The 23,714-nt window shown below is 36.8% G+C and overlaps 1 protein-coding gene and 1 pseudogene across 1 annotated transcript; one reads left to right on the top strand and one right to left on the bottom strand.

Annotated features, from left to right (window-relative positions):
- Window positions 1-4,327: 4,327 nt before the first annotated feature.
- On the top strand, window positions 4,328-6,643 carry LOC103952959 (L-type lectin-domain containing receptor kinase S.1). The gene has a single exon (XM_009364671.3). The coding sequence runs from the start codon at window positions 4,375-4,377 to the stop codon at window positions 6,403-6,405; it is 2,031 nt and encodes a 676-aa protein (XP_009362946.2). The 5' UTR covers window positions 4,328-4,374; the 3' UTR covers window positions 6,406-6,643.
- Window positions 6,644-8,034: 1,391 nt separating this feature from the next.
- Window positions 8,035-21,803, bottom strand: LOC125478995 (annotated as a pseudogene).
- Window positions 21,804-23,714: the final 1,911 nt, after the last annotated feature.

The following is a 23,714-nucleotide window of genomic DNA, read 5'->3' as shown; positions in this document are numbered from 1 at the left end:
GGTAATTTTTTTTTTTTGTTTAAATATTGTACATAGTTTCTCGTCCTATGAATTTATAATTTATGCATTTGTTTAACCAAGTAAATTCATGAACTAATTATTTCTTTCAAAAATAGATTGAACATTGTTCAGTGTACTACATTATTATTTTTAATGAACATTTAACGAAAAAAAAAAAAAAAAACAGAGAAACATAAAAGTATTGATTTATATATTACATGAGACTGAGACCCATATGAATTTTTACATTGTGTTATCTTATAAATTTAGCGAGTTATAAATTTAGCACATCATCCCTAAGTCAAAACCGGCCAAAAATATTTTTTAACCGAAGTTATTAATTTATTGAGTATTAAATTATCGACGTTCTACTGTATTCAAATTGTATACCATATGTAATCATTCATAAAATAGAAACTTAATGGATAGCACCAAAAATTAACTTCACCTGCAGTTGTGAATACCCAATAATTTGCTTTTGGATCATTCAAAATTTCATGAGTTGGATACTCCACGAAAGGTTCCATATAAAGAAACAAATGCTTTGACATGGATTTGTCTTTCCATAAATGCATCTAAATTCAGGCGAATTCTCCAAGTAAACTCATATCTCCAAACCCTAGACGATCAGTTCAAATTTCAAACGTCATACCAACTTCTTGTGCATTTTTGTGTGAAAATTTAAGGTGGATCAACAGAAAAGAAGTTTTCACACTCCTCTTATATATAAATAGAATGACAGATGTTAAACGAGTTTACTGTTATCGTGGCGTTTTAAGCCATTAATTTAATTCTTGCAAACATACTCCAACGAAAGACTTAATGAATTAGCTACAATCGATACGCAAAATGCCTAGTATCCATCACGTTGTACTAGCTGTCAAATACGCTACGGTGTCTCTGCGGTGATTTCATACATGCATGGAAACCTCTCCAACACATAGGCGTGTATGAGGTAATTGGAGAAGGTGAATAAGGCCAAAGGACACAAGTTCCTTGAACATAATTGGCCATTACGTTCGGAGACGTGACATGTGGGGACGTTTTTTCGGTAACAAGCATGAAAGCTAGCGTGGGCATCGACATCATTTCAATTGTTCCACCACCAACATGTTATCTTTTAAAGAGGATATGATAAACTATGATTATTCACTTATTTTGGATACCGGAAAAATTCAATGAAGCATTTCAATCTTCTTCTGGTCACAAATCTGATTTCTACACTAGCAACAAGTTTCGAACCCAAAACCTCAAAATTTTAAATTAAAAAAAGCTTTGTAATCTTCCTTTTACTATTGAACCACCAGCTCGTGATTGATATATTATCTTCTTTGATTTCGGTCAAATGTTTTCATTAGGTAAAGGCACAAAAGTTCGGTATTGGTATACGTTGTTGTGACTAGGGAGGGCCGACGTCCGGTTTGTTTGGATTAAGACCTCATATTGCACATTTGTAGCAATGGATATTTCATTTCATTATTTAGTCTGATTCAATTTACTCATAAAGGAATCCGCAAGATTGTAATTTTCCAGTTTTGTGGAAAGAAATAAAAGGGTCCAATCTCCGACAGTAAAGTGTATGTCGTTTACTCGTCATACACGCCCATCTTACAGAAGGTTCGACACGCAGAAGGTAACACCTATTGAGAGGACACGTGGAGGGACGCGTGGCGTCAAGGCAGCCGGCGAGGGATCCTGTTCCGGGGACAGTTTGCTCAGAGTCCGGATCATTGCCTATCCTCGGGATCCATTGATCGCCATTGCATACCGTTCGGTTAAAAATTATTTTAAATACTTTTATTTAAAAATAAACATAAGCATGTATTTGATAAAAATTAACCGTACAATATACAATAAACAAACATAATTTATGAATCTCTAAAATCCTCGTAAAAAATATCAGACGAGGATTATGTTGGATTTCCTCGGACGCGAGGAGCAAACTCCATCCACTGCATTCTTGTGGTGGCAAAAGACTCAAAACTTATAGGCCGAAGGGGAGGTAAGATTCTTTGTGTATGGTCAAGGAGGTGATGGCATTGGTCCACATGACATGTGGTTCATAACTCTTTCTGAATTTTTATGTTGCGAGACCAACTGATCAGGTAATCTAGACCGTTTAAAAGAAAGAGAGTCGGATTGTTCAAAAATTTAGTATTTTTGGACGTGGGGCGGTAGGATGGAATAAAGATAATCGTAAAAATTAGACTGAGTAGTTCGACTCTCTAGTATTGAACTCCTGGCACAAAAATCCAAAAAATATCTAAATTCGTAGCATCATACAAAGGGGAAGAATTTTGATGGAACTGCTGCGGATTTTTCACTAGATTAAAGTTGTAGTTTTTTTTGTTTTGGGGGAAGAAAAGGGGGGAGAGGGGGGGGGGGGGGGGGTGGTCGGGTGGTGTTCGATTTTACTCATCCATTTATCTCATATGTGTTGACCAAGATTTATTAGGTGGGAGTCCTAATTATTTGGTCTAAGGATGAATTTGAGATTGCTGTGTTTTAAAAAAAAAAGATTATTTATATTATGCTTTAAAAATAATTAGTTGTAAAATAAAACAATTTAGTGTTTGATAGATTGTTTTATTTTATAAATGATGTTGAGTATGGAAATCAATGTAAAAGCATTTGGTAAATTTTAATACAAACGTGATATAATTGTACACAATGATAAAATGGACATAATAATGGGGGCGATGGTAATAACAGCGGTGACAGCAGTGATGGTGATGGAAAAGACAATTGCGAGGGTATGATGGTGGTGTCAACATTGGGGCGTGGTTGGCGTACAAAGATAATAATGGTAGTAAAGGCGGCGGTGAAAATTGCGGTTGTGATTGTGGTTGTGGTGGTTGCAATGGTTATGGTGGTGACAATGGTGATGATGGTATGACGACGATGATGTAAAGTTAGTGGTTATAATGGTAGGGTTTCCTATTTAACTCCCTGCACTCTAGGGTGGAGTAATTTGGATCTCCAAATGATAACCCAAACTCACAAGCAAGTGGGGGTCTCCAAATGATAACCAAAACTCACAAGCAAGGGGGTGAGGAAACTGGATTTGGATCCTCTCTTGATCCCAAGGAGATGATCCTCTTGACCAAATAGTGTGGATTGTTAGATTTTCATCTAATGGTTATAATTAATATTTTAAAAAGACATCTCTATTTGTAATCGTTGAATAAAAATCTAACAGCCTATATTGTTTAGTCAGGAAGATTCTCTTCTTGGACGCAGGAGAGGATCCAAATCCGAGGAAACTCAATACATCCCTGGGTTCTCTATCTCATTGCTTAGTCGTTAGGATGTAATTTGGAAGCCCGTGGAAACAGACCCAACCAACAAACCCACGTTCAAGTAATGAATTGCCTAATAATATACATCCATGGACTATGGTCGTCAAAGTCGGCTGTGGTGTTGCCTTATCTGAATAGGATTTTGTTCTGATGGTAAAGATTTTGGAGATCACTTTATCGTATTTGTTCATTCTAACAGTTAAAAATTATTTTGATTTTTTTATTTAAAATTAAACATAAATATTACCTGACGAAAACTAGCTCCATAAAATAATGAATGATTATAAAGAAGTGATTTCTAGAATTCTTACAAAAAGAATCTGAATGAGATATTCATCTGCCTTATCTCTTCTATGTTATGCTTTCAAACTGTCTTGTCAAAACTCGTTGAGCAACTAGGTCAACGTTTTTTTCTCGTTCATTTTGGTCCTCACTTGCTCTAGATACAAGCTCTAAAGCATACAGTCACATTAATTTTCATGCTTGAGTTACTCTTAACTACATGAACTACAAAGTACAAGCATTCAACCAACATTCCAAATTGTAGTTCAAATTTGTCATTTTTTATTTTTTATAAAATAGCCAACATGAAAAAGGAAAATTGAACACAAGTTATCGTATAAATCCTCTTAATTAAAATACATAACTTGATAATATTACGTAACAATATCACGAAATTATAAAGATTCTTCCTCCCATTCAATTATATAAAAGTAACAATCTACATCATTTGCAAAAGAAGAAAGAAAATTAAAACTAGATTGAGAATAATGTTTCATATAAGTCCAAATGATTAAATAACGACTTGGTTTTAGTAGTAGCACCCTAATCCATAAAGTCTAGGATTCGGATCATTGAAATTTGATCCAACGGTTATAATGATTATAACTTTTAAAAAAATTCTCTATTTGTAGCCGTTAGATTAAATTTTAACGGCCCAGATTATGAAATTGGTGAATTAGATGGAAATAGATCCCAATCCACTTGTACAAAGATATGATAATCTTTCATTAAACAAAGTAACATAACAACTGTTAATCCACCCACAAACTTCACCCCCCCCCCGCCGGCGACAATGGCATCTGTGCGGATGGGACCCTTCTCAGCCGTCGTCCGCCTTCTCCTCCTCCACCATCTCTTCCTCTCCCCCACCTCCGCTCTCGATTTCCTGTTCAACTCCTTCTCCAATATCACCAATGCCACCGACCTTATTCTCATCAACGACGCCCGACTCGACGCCGCCGCCATCCGCCTCACAAACGACACCAACCAGTTCGCCGTCGGCCGCGTCTTCTACCCAACAAAAATTCCCATGAAGCCCACCTCCAACTCCACCTCCGTCACCTCCTTCTCCACCTCCTTCGTCTTCTCCGTTCTCCCGGATATTGCCTCGAGCCCGGGATTCGGCCTCTGCTTCGTCCTCTCTAACTCCACCTCGCCGCCCAACGCCCTCGCCAGCCAATACTTCGGTCTCTTCACCAACGCCACCGTCCCCTTCGTCGCCCCGTTGCTCGCCGTCGAGTTCGACACGGGTCAAAACCCGGAATTCAACGACCCAAATGGGAATCACATCGGAATCGACCTTAACAACATCGAGTCCGCCGTCACGACCCCCGCCGGGTACTACAACTCGACCGGCGGATTCGTCCCGATCCAAATGCGGACCGGGCAGAACGTCCGGGCCTGGATTGAATTTGACGGGACTAATCTCGAATTCAACGTCACCGTCGCCCCTGCCAATGTGTCCCGTCCTTCTGTGCCAACGCTTACTTACATAGACCCCAAGATTGCGAACTATGTATCGGCCGAGATGTTTGTCGGGTTTTCGGCTTCGAAAACGCAGTGGATTGAAGCCCAGAGAGTTTTAGCTTGGAGTTTTAGCAACACCGGAGTCGCCAGAGACATTAACACGACGAATCTGCCCGTTTTCCAGCTGGTTTCTCCGTCGTCTTCTCTAACGAGGGCGGCGATTGCCGGGATTTCAATCGGTTGTGTCGTTTTTGTGTTGATTTTAGCATCTGGGTTTTACTTGTACTGGCGGAAGAAAAGGATGGAAGGCGAAGAAACCGACGACGAGATCGAAGATTGGGAGCTGGAGTATTGGCCGCACAGATTCTCCAACGAGGAGCTGAGGGAGGCGACGGGAGGTTTTTCGAACGATCAGCTTCTGGGTTCCGGTGGATTCGGGAAGGTTTACAAGGGCACCTTATCAAACGGCACAGAAATCGCCGTCAAGTGCGTCAACCACGACTCGAAGCAGGGGCTGAGGGAGTTCATGGCGGAGATCGCCAGCATGGGGCGGCTGCAGCACAAGAACTTGGTGCAGATGCGGGGGTGGTGCCGGAAGGCCAACGAGCTGATGCTGGTGTATGATTACATGCCCAATGGGAGCCTCAATCGGTGGATTTTCGACAAGCCCGAGACGGTTTTGGATTGGGAGAGGCGGCGGCGCGTGCTGGCGGATGTGGCGGAGGGGTTGAATTACCTCCACCACGGGTGGGACCAGATGGTGATTCACAGGGACATTAAGTCGAGCAACATTTTGTTGGACGCGGAGATGAGAGGGCGGCTTGGAGATTTCGGGCTGGCTAAGCTCTACCAGCACGGGGAAGTGCCCCACACGACGCGTGTCGTCGGAACGTTCGGGTATTTGGCGCCGGAGCTGGCGACTGTGGCAGCGCCGACGGCGGCGAGTGATGTTTATAGTTTTGGAGTGGTGTTGTTGGAGGTGGCGTGTGGGAGGAAGCCAATTGAGATGGAGGCGGCGGAGGATGAGGTGGTGTTGGTTGATTGGGTGAGGAAGTTGTATTTTAGAGGGAGGGTGGGGGAGGCGGCGGACCCGAGAATAAACGGGGAGTATGAGGCGGCGGAGATGGAGATTGCCTTGAAGCTTGGGCTGGCTTGTTGCCATCCTGATCCACAGAGAAGGCCTAGCATGAGGGAAATTGTGGCGGTTTTGGTTGGTGAGGCCGCGTCCGCCACCGCACCCGCCCATTTGTTGTCTGAATTGGCAAGGGGTGATAGTAGCATTGGCGGCGGAGATGGCGGTAGTGATGATTTGTCCATGGAAGTGGCGCCACCCGAACTCCAGCAGCCTTTAGTGTGAATATGTTTGTTTTTTTTTTTTTTTTTTACCTTTCAATTACATTTTTTATATTATTTTTCAAGAAATTAAAAAAAAAAATTGTGAGGCATACAACAATTTGATTTTGCATTTCAATCTGTGGATGGGGTTGGGTGTTTGTTGTAAAATGTTACGAGGTTTCAATTTTTTTCACTTTGAAATTCAACGTTTTGACTTTCGGTCGGTCGATTTACACGTTGTACCATGGGAGATTTTGAGATGTTTTTCTACATTTAAACTTGAAGTTTTGACTTTCGGCCGATTTAGATTTATATTATGTGTCTGTATGGTCAAGTACTAATTGCTGACAGTAATATAGAATAACGGAATTTATTCTCAACGTCGGTAACCATATCAAAGAGCAAAATAAGATACACTATTTTACACTTTCGTTTTTTATTTTGCGTCTTTAATTTTCTTTTGTGAAGAAACCAAGGCCTAAATATTAACTTAGACCTAGCTCACTCTCATCACAAAACCTAAATGATTCAAACACATGTGAGTCGGATAAATGTGTTCTTGAAGTCTCCTGCGTCAAATTCATAAGGATTCAATTTGCAAAAGGTGCAAATTGCATTGAAAACTCATATTTTAAGTTATGCACCTCAAAACAAATTAAAAGCCCTCGTCTATGTTCGACTCACTGTTCTTACTTTTACCACGATAATCTTTCATGTAATAAAATTAGTACGAAAATATATATGTTTGCTAATTAAGATATTGGGGTACACTAAAATGATTTTTTTGCTTCTTCAACTTCCCCAAAAAGAAAATGAGTCAAGGCTACAACGGTTAAGGCACAAAACATAATCTCATACGCAACTAGTGGGATCACCTTTGTCTAGCACATTAGATTTGCAACTTCCTCCAAATTCTATTAGAACCAAAATAAGAAGTTTTCAACATTTTATTGGGGTTTTTAACGCAAAGTTGGTGAAAGGCGTCTTTGAACAAATTGTAATTATGGTACAATTTAACAACTTCGGTTGAGATTTGTTTTTTGATTAACAAATGTAATTTTTTTTTAAAATTCACATGTAAAACTTATATGCAAGAGCGGATTAAGTTTATTTGTTCTTTTGTTTTACAATTACACCGATAGGGTGAAATTGAGGGAGCACCCATCTTCTGCTAGCATTCTGTTGCGACTTATTCTTTCATATTCTCACGTCCACACACCATCATTCCAATATCAGATCTACCCGTCTCATCTGAAAACTTTGCAAAGATATGTACTCATAACAAGAAAGTCGTTAAAGATGGAAAATACAGGTAGCGGGTACAAATCACAGTTTGACATGAGTGCGTGAACGTCTTTTTGTGTTTTGAATGTCAGTTCAATATATGTGTCAGGATGTGATTTGCATGTAACAAGAGATGACTATTTAACCGTAATTGTAAAGAGTCAAGTTCGTTAAAGATTACAAGGGTAAAGTACCATTAAAGTTTGGCCTGCGTCCAAAATGGGTTTCATGTTGCTCAAGAGCTGCATCACTTGCTTGTATTGAACAATTTTTTCCAAGTCTTTCCCATGTTTTTGGAGGATAAGAAGAATCAAGAATCAATTTCTGTATCCTTCTCCATCTGCTACCAAAATGCTGCATGTTATTTTTACAATGAAAGAAGATAGGATAAGCCGATCTCTTTCGTTGCTTTGGAGGCCATTTTTTGAGAGGGAACACAAATGTGATTGGAAATGGTAAGAATGTTCAGAAGCAGGATGGAGGAGATTCTGGCTATGGCAGCCATCCAAGCCGAGCTTTCGAGTCCACTGATTGAATAATTCAAGAACTTTGTACCAACCTGTACTGTTTTCACTTGTGAAGACTCGCTTAGTAGTTCTCTTACTGTTGTACCATACTGCTCTTGTGTCACAAATATTTAAACTTTCAGACGGCACTTTTCGGCTGGCTGGTTGAATATTAAGGTTGAGATTGAGTTTAATAGACAAATGTCTTCGGACTTCTCTACAACATAATAAGTTCAATTGTTGGCAGAAATATATGTACGCCGACTGTTTTCAAACGAACCACGTTCTTGCAAGATGCTCAGAAATGAGGTTATCCCAATTCCTCCAGCAACAAGCATTAGGCTGTCATATCTGCACAAAGATCTCACATTCGTGTGAATCAAATTTTGTCTATAATTTGGTGATCAATGAGAGAGTTTGAAGAAAGTAAACTATCATGAAAAGTGAAATTTTTATGTACCTAAAGGAGTCCATGGAGACAAGTCCATAGGGGGCCGGCCTTCTACTGCAATAGGTATGTACTTCAACCGATCGCTGTACGTTTCTTGCCTAGTTTGGATCATATTTGAGAGAGAACTAGTCCAGGAACCTTCGGATTTGATTAAATCGACATTGTGTTCTCATCGACCCTAGAGCTGGAAATAATGCTGAATGAGTGCCATTGATACTTGGATATAATTGGTACCTTCACAAATATGACACTTGTTGGTGCATACTTGAGTCCTGCAAGTAATTACAAGCATGGACGGAGCCAATGAAGGCTCACTGGGGGCAGATGTCCCTACTTAAGTAATTCGTTTGTTTAGTTGCAGATTACAATTATATAATATACACGGGTTATCTTTGAAGAAAATATATGTATCTAATATCCAACATACATTCATTCATTCATTCTACTTATACTCTGTATCAAATATTATATGAGTAATAGTGCTCTTGTTCTGTCATTCAAACCGAAAAAACCCTCTCTCGCCTATCATGTACTTATATTTTTCTCATCAATTTGCCACTTTCCACTACTATATTGAAATTTTTGTGACATTGGAATTGTGATACATCATCATTTGAAACCATCCTTAATATCATATTGTGTATAACCATATTATAATAAGGTTTTCTTAGTTGTTTTCGGTTGCCCTTGCTAGAAGAAATTTCTGGCTCCATCCCTGATTACAAGTGAATGTTTCATATGAATACTCCAAACTTTCATGCAAATTTCTGGTTTCTGATCAGAGTCGAGAAAAGTTACCTGCATCTTTTGGCAGGATAAGCTCTATAGCATTGGAGGGGAAGATCCGGACGAAAAGAATGCACTAGGGTTTAGATTGCATGATTCGAAGCAGCTTGTCGTGGCCAAAAAGAAAAATTCCTGGGAAATTTGCGTAGAAGTGGCGGTCTCCAGCATGAAACAAGAACAACACTAGGAAACCATGTATAGATGGTGTGTGCAGTAAAATATCTCAAACTGTTTTCTCCTTATTTGAGGAAGTGATGTGATCCAAATTACTAGCCCTGTAACTCGACAAATCTCCCCGGCAAGTTATATCCGCCCGGTGTTCTGCCACTTCCATGTCTGTAGTTGAATGAATTACACCGAAAACATCAGTAAAACTAAACAGTGAAGCACCGGAAAGATCATAAAAAGGCCTAGGATTGAAGGATGTAAAAGCCACATCAGATAGTTTGACAAATTAAAATGCATATGTACATGAGTGGTTCCACTACTAATAACACCAATTTATAACCCACCACAGGTAAGCACCAAAAAGATCATAAAAAGTTGGTGATAATATTAGTGTTTGAAATAGTGGATTGCTGGACCTCTCTCTAAAACATTGACAAAATTTACCTCTTCTTGTATATAGTGGCCGGCCCCCCAAATGAACAAGGTGCTTGCACCATGGAAAGTGGCAAAAAATAGCATTGCAGTTCCGAGCCATGTATGATATCTGATTGAAGCTTCAAACTGGATGCCAAGAACCTGAAACAAGGCCAACCCTCTTACTATGGGGAAGAGAAGAAAAGCCAGACAAATTTCTGCTAGCAAACTGAACCGGGTTGCCACCTTTAAGTACTTGAGTTTCCATCTAACGAGGCACAATTGAAGCAAGAAACATGATGCAGTTCTTGTTGTGTCCAAAAATAGAAAGTTTTTGGGTTTAAGAACTCACGAACTCAATGCTAGCGATTTGGAGGGCTTCAAGTTCTTGAAACCATTCAAGATTCGGGCGTAAAAATTCCATGTTAAGACCGTAAGACGAGGATGAACAAGAACACTGCTAGCATTTCTAGAGTGGATTAACACCAACAAGGGTGTTCACCACCATTGGATTTGAGAAACCAGCAATCCATCCCCTCCCTTTCTGTTATCCAAATTATGAACACAAAAGTAAAACTATATAAGTTAAACTGGAATCTTGAGATCGACATGCATTTTAAACCTCCTTATTGGCTCCTTAGGCTTCAAATTCAAGTAGAGAGATCCAGCAAAGCAATAGGAGGGAATGTATCCACAGCAACATTAAGACCTGCAAGAAAATTATTTAGCAACTGTTTATCTTTCTCCCGATTAAGAGGTTTGATTAGCAGAAAGCTAAACCCTATTATTTCAAGATAACCACGTACCCTTTTTCTCTTACGTTGTTTAATCTTAACGTAAGTGAGTTTGAAAATAGGATTTCTAATAGTTTGCTAGCTGTAAAGTTATTTCTTCGTCTCCCATAACGTTCAACTTTTTATATACACATTCACGCTTTCTCCATTTCTCTTTTCAACTACTGAAGCAAAGAGATATTGTATGTCTACCAAATTCAGAAAATCAATAATGTTTTACACAATTCTTTCGAACGGTTAATTGTTGTGCTATATCAAATTAGTCGGAGAGCTGAAGATAAAAAATTTAATCGTACCAGTAATTCATCGTGTTCAATTTTCATGCCTTGCCATTCTTATCCACTTTATTACTTCTTTTGATGTATTTTGAATTGTATTTTTTTTTTCATCTTCTTCAGGCACTTCTCTTTGGAAAGAAGCATGTTTGGTATTCAATCCACCATTTAAATGGGAAAGAGGAAGTTTCCCCCGTCACATGGTTAGAGTCGTAGACGTAAATGATTCTTTTTTCTTGGATCAAGTTTACCATGAGCCGTAGAGGTAAATAATTCTTTTTTCTTGGATCAAGTTTTTGGTACTTTACCTTATGTCTAAGGAAGTTTTAACGTACTGTTGACTTTAATGAAAAACTACATTTTTACACTAAAAAGTCAATCCTGGTACTATTCACTTTACCATTTATTTTATCCTTATCATTAAAATTTAAAGTTTTCAAACCCTTTCCATTAGTTTTCCTTATGTGCTAATGGCTTTTGTTGCTGTTTGTTTTCGTTAACCAATATTTTTGAATCCCTGATAGTATTTTTATATTCTTTTGGAAGGAGATAAATGTTATTTCATCCTGTGTTTTTTTCTCAAATGAATCCATGCTTTGTTAATTGTTAGCTTTTCTTTACTCCCTAAAATAAGCCACCTTAATTAATTAAAGTCTCTTGCTGCTGTTTTTGTGATAATATTACCATCTTTATTTCATCTTCTTTTTTTTTCTTTACACTTTGACTTCGTGTTACTTTTTACAATTGGTCCTTACTTGACTGAGCCATAGTAAATTGTCCACAGTAATTTTTTAAAAATATGCAGGGGGAGTTGAAAGTCAAGAGGAGGGGGTAAGCACATATTAAGTTTTTGTATCTCAATCTGATCGTTTGATTTCAAATGCTGATTGTCTTTCTCTTTTCCTTTTCCGTTTGTTTATAAAGAATCAAACTGTTTCAGTTGGTAACAGTGTGGATCAAGTTGTGGTAAAAAAGTCCTCCGCTTATATGATGATTTAATATATGAACAATTTAGATCTTCCGTTAATTGACATTTCAATTGAATTTTACTTTCATATAATTTGCTTCGCATAATGTAAAAACTATTTTAATGGTTTCAATAGGATGATATAGAACAACTATATTCATTTTCTTGACACTTTTTTTTTTTTTTTTTTTTTTTTTTTTTTGCAGCTCATGAAATACTTTTCTCGTGCCTTGGACCAATAAGAAAGTGAAACACAGAAGTTCTATATTACATGTTAGTTTTAATCCATTACTAAAAATCTTCCCTTTTTTTTTTTTAAGGAAATAAACTTTATTAAGATAAAGAGGACTGAACAATGACATGAAAAGCTAAGAATGAACAGTCGAATACATTGATTCCCCTGCTACCACCCAACAAATTCAAGTGTTGAAATTTCAATTATTGTTCTTCGGGGAGGTAAAGCTGCTATCTTTCTATACATTATGTTGGATTTTTTATTTGCGGTTTTTTTTTCTTTTTTTTCTCTGTTGGAAATATTGGTATTTCTGTTAGTTGTTGATGGGTAGCTTGAATTTTGTTCAAGTCGTAGTAATTTCCGTACAAGTTTACATTTTTGTGTGGAATTGGTGCAACTTTTGGTGTTTGTGTGGTGTTATTTTTATTGGTTGTTGGCTGAAACTTGGTTCCTTTGATTTTGTTATGGTGAAATTGTTTCCCTCTCTTTGCTTGATAAAATCATGTGTTTTGGATTATGGTGCTTATTTTGGTTCTTATCTATGATTGCTGGTGATATAACATTATAGGCTTTAGGTAGCAGGTTATGTATTCTTAAAGATAACTGAGTACATCCTAATAGCTGCATCCCTTGGTCTGTGATTTTGTTGCTCGATTACTGAGGTGTATTTTTCGGTGCTCTTTGCTTGGTTCTCACACTTGAGTCATCTCACCAAATCATTATATAGATTTCCGCTTGAAATTTTAGCTTTGGAATAGGTAGGTGGCAATCTCTGTTTGACTTTGTCGATTGAGTCACATCATCTAATCATTGGAGACTTCTTTTCCTTTGATCGGAAAAATCATTGAAGAGTAGTATTTTCTGTTGAAATTAACTTTGGAATGTAGTGCTTCTCCGCATTTGTAATAGGTGAAAACTAATGGGTGCCAAGTATGTGCCTGCGAATTTATTATGTTAAAAGCTTAAAATTTTCCATTCCAGCCTAATTGAATTTTCTTCTATTTTGAATTCGATATAAATGCATTAAGACCACTCCAGTTTCATGTGTTTCGTCTATATTATGATTATTATTATGACTTTCTACATGATTTAGCTATCTTCTAATTTCTTGCTTTTAAATTTAATATACTTTCTTAACAAATTTAAGTTACATGTTGGTAGCCCTATTGACATTTATACTCCATTTGCCTTCTCCATAACAGGCCTTGGACATTGGTAAAGAACAAATGGTTGATTTGCTGAGGAAGTATGAATAACGAGAACTAAAGACATGAGCCTCAGAGTGTTGTAATATATTGTACAAACATGTATCTTTTGTTTTTTTATTGATCATAAAGATGTAAATATATTTTGATATAGAAGTAAATATATTTTAATATATTTTATACGTTTAACATGGTTTTAGACCCGCGACATCGCACGGGCTAAGTTGCTTGATTTTTTGATTCCACCAAGTATTATAAAAAGATTTCTTGTTTAGCCCACCACCTTCTCAACTAAATTTGGAAAGTGATTTCCGCACTACTCTTTTATCTTTCAATATTCTCCTTAATTATGTCCGTTAGATTCTTCTCTTAATTGTTCAATTTAATGCTAGTCACTCCCGTTGATGGATGAAATCTATTGATATTTTATCAAATATTCCAACTAGCCAACTACTTATGTGAAATGTCACTCAAATATTCCAAATCTCCCTAAGGATATACAATATTCTCAATTCTGAAAAAGTGAACTGCTACGACGAAATCACCAACTGATCATTTTTTACAAAATTATATATATATATATATACATATTCTTCCATGATGCAAGTTTCTTATTCCCACATCACTGTCTTTTATACATTATTTTCTTTGGAGTGAATATGGATATTCTATCTGTTTTATATGTTATAAATTTAATTTACTTTTAGCAGGAGGACGAGAGTCGACCTTTGACTTGAGAGTAGGATTAAAGTAAAATCTCCATCGATCGAGCTAGAAGCTGTCATGTGGCCACTTTAATTTTCTCGACATGACTTTATATTTTAAACCCCCATTATTCTTGGTTCACTTTCATGGACATAGATCATCTCCGGATCCAATTGTTTTAATATTAGGGATCCATCAATTCAGATCGGTGCAATTTGATTCAACGGTTAAATTTATTATAACTTTTAAAGTAGATTTTTGTTTGTAGTCATTTGATCAAATTTCAACGGTCCAGATTGATGAATCTCTAAGATTAGAACAATTGGATCCAGAGAGGATCCGTGTCCCACTTTCATGTACCATCAACTCGAAGTGGTCGTTATCTAATAATTCCTCCACCAACCACATGGTATATGTTTCTCCAAAAAACCATATGGTATATAAGTTATTATTCAAGTTGTATATGATATCCAAAGCATATCATCCTGCATGTATGTGCTCATGATTAGTGCAGGGTTATCAAGCAGATAAGAGCTCATTTGGATGTGCTTTTGAAATGACTAAAAGTGTTTTTGGTGAAAATGTTTTTAGAACCAATCATTAGTAAAGATGCAAGTAAATCCTAAAAAAAACACTTAAAGTACTTCATAGAAGAAGCACATAACTGGTGTTTCTTTCAGAAAACACTTAAAAGTGTTTTTGAAACCCAAAAATATTTTCTTTAAATGCACTTTCAATCATTTGAAAAGCACATCCAAACGAGCCATAACTAAATGAAAAACCGTGGCGGTTGTCTAAAAGAAAATGATGACGATAGAGCACGACATGCACTATATCTTCAAGACTAAGTCAATAAAAACTTTATATATTTAAAGACGAATATTAAACGCATGTATTATATTTAGTTATAACGAATGTATCTTTCGTTATGCATTTGAATTTGAATTTCACTTTTTAATATTTAAATTTAAATTTAAATATCGTTTGTAAAAGAAATAAAAAAGTTCATAGGATAGCTACAACTTCCCCTGTGTCCTTGGTGAGGGTTAAGATCGTCCATGGGAATTGAAAGAGACCTTGATGCATGTCAAAGGAGACCACATGGCATGTCAAATTGGACCTCAAGAATCATCAATGACAACATTGAACATTTTATAACGAATGTCAACACATGTCTAAAATAAGACTTGTGTCAACTATCCCATTTTATTTACTATAAATTTACCACTATCTATAAATATTTATCACGTCATTCGTAGAGTAATTTTAAAAAGTATGAAATTCTTGTATTATTATCTCACTTAATTTGACACTAATCAAGCCCAACCAGTGAGAGTAAACCTAATCAGGCTGCCAAAATTTTCTACTTCATTTTCAATTGTAGAGTGAGATGAGCAATTTTTGTGAATGTGTTCTCTCTCTCTCTCTCTCTCTCTCTCTCTCTCTCTCTCTCTCTAACCTCTCTCTAAAACCTTTCCTCCTCTCTGCCTTCAATAAGAAAAAAAAAAAAAAAAAAAAAAAAAATCCTCCTAGCTGCTACTCCTTGCTCCGGCTTGGGGTTGGTAGTAGCCTGACTCCCATATCTTTCTAGCTTTCCTTCCCTCTTTCTCTTCCTTCTCCATCCTCTACATATTCCCTCCCTCCCTTTTTTTCCCATCTTCCCCCTCCTTCCTTCTACCCATCCATCTCCACTCTTTGCATCTTCCCTCTCCCCCTTATTTCCTTCATCCTTACTACACCTTTCCGCGCAATAAGTTTATTTTTTATTTTTTATTTTTAATTTATGCACTTTTTTCTCTTTTGGTGTTTGTTTTGACTTCCCTTGAGTTTTGTTCTTTGAACGTTGTCTCAATTCCCATGAGCTAGTCTCAGATCTAAACCTTCATGGCCCTCTCATGCTCCGATGATACTGTTTGTTGCACGTCCTCTACTACTAGCCTTTGTTACTTGGCCTGTGTGCTTCTCTTTGGGTGTTTGGTGGCTGTTAAAGTGCTTTTAGCACTATTGGGTAGGATTATAGGAACACTCACTGCGCGGGTGGCTTAATCACCCCCATTTTCCTTTGATCCTGTTGTTCCGTTGGTTTGTTCTCTTGGTGGTGGTGGCGGCATTGCGATGGAGGCACATCTGGTGGCTACTGGTTTTCATTCCAGTCTTAGGGTTTTATTGTTGTTGTTCAGCTGGCTACTTTTGGGCATATCTACTGTATTTTCTTATTTGCTATTGGGCTTGTATTTAGGTGGTGGGCTGCCTTTTCCTTGTACTTGCCTTTTTATATAATGGAAGTGTTTTAGTTTGACAAAAAAAAAAAAAAAAAAAAAAAAAAAGAGTGAGATGAGCAGTTTGGTGATGAAGTTTTAAAAGTAGCCAAGCCAAGCCTAGGTAATTGACCTAACTATTTTGGATAAACTGTCGTTTGACCTCTTAAACTATTGTACCAGTTGAAATTGACCTTTAACTCTTTTTCTAGTAAATTAAACCTAAACTATTCGAAATCAGACAATTAACCCCTCACCGTCATATTCAATGAAATTTTATCAATTTGCCATCAAATAGGGCACGAGTTTACCTTCAAGAGTGAATCACGTGCTAGTATTTGACGACAAAGTAGATGAAATTTTATCGAATCTGACGGTGAGAGGTTAATTGACTAATTTCAAATAATTATGGGAGTTAATTTACCAGAAAAATACTTCAAGGCGTCAACTTCAACTGGGATAGTAGTTCAGGTGGTCAAACGGCATTTTACTCTAACTATTTTATATTTTCTTGTATCAAGGGATTTATTGACTTTTTTTTTTTTTTAAGTACATCGATATTTTTACACTAAGGAGAGGGGAAGTTCGGCTAAGCCACACTATGAACAACCTAATGTAGTATCGAATTCGTCATCCATGAGATTCGAACCTAAGACCTCTCACTACTTAAAAAAAAACTTCTATTTCTTGCATCCAAAGTTCAAGATTTTGTGCCACTTAGTACTACGGTTTAGTGGTATTCCTCTTCACTTGTAAGTGAGAGTTCTTAGGTTCGATTCTCACCAAAGGTGAATTGGACCACATTATTACTAGCTTATAGTAAGACTTACCCACTCTCCCACCCTCTTAGTGTAGATAATATCGTTTGTTCAAAAAACAAATTTATGGTTTTGAAATTACAATAAAGATTGGTCTTACTTAGGAAATCCCAATGTAAGCTTATTTAAATCCCTTCTAGCAGCATAAGAACAAACTCCATTTGTTGCTGCAGCTGTAATTTTCTGGTGTGTATTTAAACTTATAAATAATCGTTTTCAAAATAACTTCTAGCTTCCAAGTTCTGATTCATCAAGGACTTAATATTGCTAAACTAATGTTGTCAAAACCTTGGTATGGCATCCTATGACTAGAAAAGGTGTAAATCATTATAAATTTGTTAAAATTCATTTGTAATGCGGCTAATGGTAACTGTATATGTCGTTTAAAGTCGCTTAATTCGTTTAAGTGAAAACGATATATATATATATATATATATATATACTCTCTTTATTTAAGTAGATGTTATATGAACGACATTCAGTGATCATATTGCTAACGCATTCCTTTTATAGGAAAACTGACTCATTTAATCGGGTTGCATCTCTCCCCTCCCAAGACGTGTCTAACAATTTTGGGCATATTTAAATCTTTTTTATTGTTTAAGAAACTAACTAGTTAACATTTGAGCGCTAATATAAATTTTACAGCTAAAACCAAGTAAATAATAATAATCATGTTAGACAGTTACAAACTGTGGCGGTTCATAGCATTTTTAACCGAGTAATATATATTTGTAGCATGTATAAGGTTGAAGGGGTCTGATATTTTATATAAATCACATTCAATTTTTACACCAGATCTGTTTGTATGCATGCAAATGTGTGTGAAAAGGCATGTATATCCAGACAAAGAGTCGTGAAAACGTAGGCATGTTGAACAATCTGCAACAATTTCCTAACCTCTATGGCACCAGCTTTCTGTGTTGTTCTAGTAAAAGATCAAACTCTGCAAGTACTTTATTTGCTTTGCCTATAAAATTCATCTCTTTTTTCAAACATGATCCACACACTATACAAAGAGGTGAAAATTTGTGACCTAAACACAACACAGATAAAAGGCCAACATAATTAACATTGTTCGTTTAATATTATACTAACAAAAATTTAACTCTTCTCAAATTTTTATGATGAATGGTGTGAGTTTTTGTAATATTATATTACTATTTTATATTATTTTATGTTTTGATAAACTTATCATTTTGTGTGTTGATTAGCCTCTGAGTTAACACGAACACGACATAACATGAACAAGTCAACTAAAAGAGGAGGCATTGCCACATAGAATGTACCCTGTTCCCCAAATGCAAGGTCGATCAATACCAAACCTAGAATCTATGGAGGAGAAAAAGAAACCGAAAAAGTTTGATTTCTTTTGCACCAAAAAGGCACCTAAGCAAAAGGGATGATGCTATATCCTTTGACAAAATAGAACCTCCCCTTTTGTTCCCTTTTCTTTTGGTGCTTTGATAGCAACGACTCTTTCACTATAAAACTGCCATGTTTCTTTCATCCAATCTTGTTATTTTCGCTTCCTATCAATCTCCATATTTTCAATTTTGTGCTCACTGTACTTCTGGTCATGTACACCTCGATGGAAGACGAAGATTATGTTCTAGAGGAAGGAAAGGATTTTTACTAGACTTACATTAAAGCAGGCGCGTTGTTACCGGAGATTGTGGAGAATCTGGAGATATAAGAAGAGGATAGCAAGAGTACTAGTGTCACAGAAAGTACTAACAAAGATCTAGTCCTTAACGATGTTTATGTTGCCGTTGGCAAAGATGACACAGATGTCCTGAACTGGACGCTTGACAATGCTGCTTCCCCTGGTAGTACTCGGGTTTTTCTTGTCCACTTCTTCCCTCCGCTCAGCCACATCCCTACACCCGGTAAACTAGTTCACCTGTTAATGTTTTTCTTGTCCATGTCTGCCCATCAGTGTACTGTATTTATGGGATTCTGATCAAACACTTCATGCATTCATCAAATATCTTTTTTGGATTCAGATCAGTGATTAGGGTTTAGACTTTTCTTTAACATCTGCAATTGTTTTTCCTGATCACCAATCCTAAGCAATGTCTCGTACTTTCCTGTCATAAAATATCGATAGCTGGAAGGTTAACAAAGAGCCAATTAAACGAAGATCAAGTGCGATTATACGTTAATGAAGAGAGTAACCTCTTGCAGAAATACGTGAACTTGTGCAATGATGCTAAGGTGTGGATTTTACTCCCCTGCGTTGTTTATGCTTCCAAACAGCAAGATTCCATAGAATTGGTGATGATGAAATTTTATGCTTTCTATGTGATGTGACTGCAGGTAACGGTGGAGACAATGCTCCTTGAGAGCAATTGCACAGCAAAACTAATTCTTGATCTTATTCCTGTTCTTAGCATTACTCACCTTGTCTTAGGAATAAAAAGACATTCAAGGTGCGTAGCAGCATACGCCAGTTATTTCATTTCCCCGACGAATTTTAGAGATAAAGTAAAACTTGAGTACTGCATTTCTCACAAAGATGAGACATGTGGGAATCATGTCTATTAGTAGGTCTCATTTATATGAGAGATGCGATCAAGAATGTGTTCAGTAGATATATTACATCCAAAGTAGAGTGAATTAGGCGTTCAATTAACGGGGTTAAACCATGTTGTGAGGCAAGCGAGAAAACAATTGTCGTTAGGAGAATTTGTTAAGAACAATGCACCGGACTTTTGTGAGATTAGCATCGTTCATGAAGTCAAGAAGATGGAGGTCAATCAGCAAGTAAATGGTCCAATAACGCCGGAAAATACTCATCGCTTTGAAAGAAGCCTTCTTTTTTCATGCTTCCCAGGCAAGTACAATTTAGAAATGAATCTCTTTCTCTCACTTCTGTACAGGCTATATATTGCCATCACGTTTTGCAGTACTAGTCTTTGAAATGAATCTCTCTCGCTCACTCTACTTTTTTGGATAGACAGTGCACGGGAAGGCCAAGATTTCTTAAGCATCAATTGTAAGATTTCCTAATGTTTATAAGGTTGAACAAATAATTTTTAACCTTGCTGAACTAACACTCAGATACAGAAAAAAATACGCCTATTCTATTTCTTGGTTTTTTTAGAGGTAGACCAAACTTCTGAATCCACGTCTCTCGATTCTCTGCTCTAGTAAGCGGAAAAAAAATTCTCTCCAACCTAAAGATGTCATAGTGTCTTTCTTCAGAGTGTCTACTGATATGCCGGAATACACCACTCTAACCAGGCTTATGTGACTTGTCTTTTCGGTTTGCTTGCCGATTTGGGCCAACCATTAGAGATGATTTTTTTTAAGGCTTAATTTAAGCCTTATGCCAATTATTGGAGATCAACTCAGAATTTGAAATTAACGCAAATAAGTGAAGGAGGATCTTAATCCTATAGTTTTTAGTTGCCTCCAATATTTTATTTACAAACTAAAATAAAGTAAAACCTCGAGTCTTCATTACAAAAATAACGTCGTCTCTGTAATCAAACACCCTATATTCTATGAGAAGAAAGGATGGGGTTTAATCTAAACTTGGTATTTAGATTATAAAGGAATTCCATATTATGTAATATGTATAAAGAGTAATCATGACTTATATGATTGGGTAGGAAGTGAAACTCATATGAAATACTAACTACCTACCAATTCAAAACAAATATTTTATGACTCGTTACAACTTATTCTCATGAAATAAAATGCATTATTTGTCCATTGTTCAAAAGGAAAAAAAACCATAATCCTTACCTGAGTTCAAATTTAGACTAATCTCTTGCGTAAGATTAAAAATAAATTCTACTAATTGACCTTAAGTCAAGGAAATTGTTATTGGCATTTTAAAAATCTCATTTTGCACTCTAAATTTTCTATAATTAGAAAGAAAAATACACTTGTGAGAAGTGTAGATTGAGAATTTTGGAATGTTAATAACAATTTCCTAAGTTGATGTACTAATTTTCTTGTTAGTACAATACTCTTGTCATTATTGCTAGTGCTTAGGAAATGTCATTTCATTTGTAGCTTAATTTTTTAGTGCATTTTTGCTCTTTACCCTATTATGTACAATCCGATTAGTTTATATTTTGAAATTTGTGCAGTAAATAGATTCAATCAAACTCATCTAATGGTGAACATCATCATCATTTAAAGGTGGTGGGTAAAAATATTTCTTAATTTCTGACTATTTTGATCGTTTGAAATTGAAAATGAATAATCCATACAGTGATAAAGGTGATTGCCATATATCATTTAATTTTTTTTTAAATATTAATACTAGAAAAAACTGTAGTGATAAATACATTCATGTGGAGATACCCTGACCTCCTGTTGACTAATCTCATCACTAATGGGATACCCTGACCAAGACCACCGATGACCATACCACTTCTTGTGAGATCTACAACTACCATGAGCCAAGCAAGGTGGACCCTGTAAGCAGTAATATGAACAATCAAATTACAACTGCATGACAAACCAACACGACACTAGGATTACCATTATCATATCCCGTGCAGTATAAGAAATCAACTTACCTGGAGGTATCGCCATTGTGAAAGCAACAGATGAGGTCTTCTACTTCCAACACTCGTTAATTCTCCTCTCTAAATGAATAGGGTTTTAGATATTAAGGAAGCCTTAGTGTGGAAGCAGGGACTTCAACTATTTATACCATCATTCATCGATAGAGATCCACTCGGTCCAGCCTATTAACAGAAGGAGTGTTGATCTCTATCTCAAAGAGTTTTAGTCCCATCATGACTTGATATACTAGTGTATATCAGATAAGGATCATAATAGGACAGCTGCAATACATAAACTCCATGACTCTTATCGCATTAGGGCTCTCAAACTGCTTGTGTTTCACATAACTAGTACAACCAGTTATGCACCACACAAGCAGTCCAGTTGGGATCTCATTGTCATTCAAACAAGGTTTTACATTCTCCCACTTGAATGTCAATGATATGCCTTAATACAACAAGAATCACGATGATCATTGAGTTCTCAAAAGCTTGCAACTGATCCTACTCAGTGACTTATCATTTTTAAGAAAAATATAGGACCACAGAAAACAAAACACGCATTGCTTGCACTTTGCACTCTGTGATCACATACATATTTATCATAAAAACACTATGCCACTTTTAAGAGTCATGATGTCGAGAACTGATAATTTATACCGTCAGATATCAGTTCCACATAACAAACTGAAATGATTCCAGTACAAAATCGTTTGTCAAAGCATAATCAGCTATTCAAACAAGTCAATAGTAATTAACAACTGTCAACAATAATAAAGATATCTGCAAGAAAACCTACGTAATTCATGGAGAGCTTACTCCCACTCATTAACGGAATCAAAGAGTTCTCTCACTCCCATGTTGAAGACATGTTTCTTGAAGACTCCCACTGGTAAGGCCTTTGTCATCGGGTCAGCTACCATTAAGCTCGTGTGAATGTACTCAATTTCGACAGTCTCTTTCTTCACTTCATCTCTCACTTTTAAGTACTTAATATCCATCAATCTACTAGCATATGACCTTTTGTTATTCTTCGAAAAGAAAACTGCAGCTTTGTTGTCACAGTACAACTTGAGGGGCCTGTCAACATTGTCAACGATTTCCAATCCTCTCACCATGTTTTTAAGCCAAATGGCTTGTTGAGTTGCTGCATAGCACCCTATAAACTCAGCTTCCATGGTTGAAGATGCAATACATTTCTGTTTTGCACTTTTCCATGATACTGCGCCATTAGCCAACAGAAAAATGTAACCATTCGTCGATTTTCTATCGTCCACACATCCTGCCAAGTCTGAATCTGTGAATCCCACCAACTCCAGTTTGTCCACATAACTGTAAGTTAACATGAAATCTCTTGTTCTTTTAAGATACCTCAGTACCTTTTTCGCTGCAATCCAATGTGCTGTACCAGGATTTGATTGAAACCTTCCTAGTACACTTACTGCAAAAGCCAGGTCCGGTCTTGTGCATACCTGAGCATACATAAGACTCCCTACAAGAGATGCATAGGGTTTATCCTTCATTCCCTCATTCTCTAATTCATTTTTGGGACATTGATCACTGCTTAGTTTGTCTCCTTTGCCAATAGGCAATTCTCCATTCGAACACTTGTCCATGTTGAATCTTTTAGTGATTCTGTCGATGTATTGCCTTTGGGAGAGACCAAGGGACTTCTTAGCACGATCTCTTATAATTTCTATTCCCAAAACGAATCGAGCTTCTCCCAAGTCCTTCATGTCAAAGTTTTGAATGAGCATACTCTTAGTTGTCTGTAGTAGAGACATATCGGAGCTGGCTAACAATATATCGTCCACGTACAATACTAAGAATATAATCTTTGAGCCAAGGACTTTCAGATAAATACACTCATCCATTTTGTTTTCTTGAAAACCTGAAACTGCCATTACCTGATCAAATTTCTTATTCCATTGCCTCGAAG

The sequence above is a fragment of a genome, unplaced genomic scaffold, assembly GCF_019419815.1.
Source record: "Pyrus x bretschneideri cultivar Hongxiangsu unplaced genomic scaffold, Pyrus_bretschneideri_v1 Contig27, whole genome shotgun sequence".
In the NCBI taxonomy this organism is placed as follows: Eukaryota; Viridiplantae; Streptophyta; class Magnoliopsida; order Rosales; family Rosaceae; genus Pyrus; species Pyrus x bretschneideri.
This window is presented reverse-complemented; position numbering and strand designations above follow the sequence as displayed.

Excerpts from the sequence above, each read along its gene's own strand:
- LOC103952959 (XM_009364671.3), top strand. The coding sequence starts at position 4,375 with ATGGCATCTGTGCGGATGGGACCCTTCTCAGCCGTCGTCCGCCTTCTC.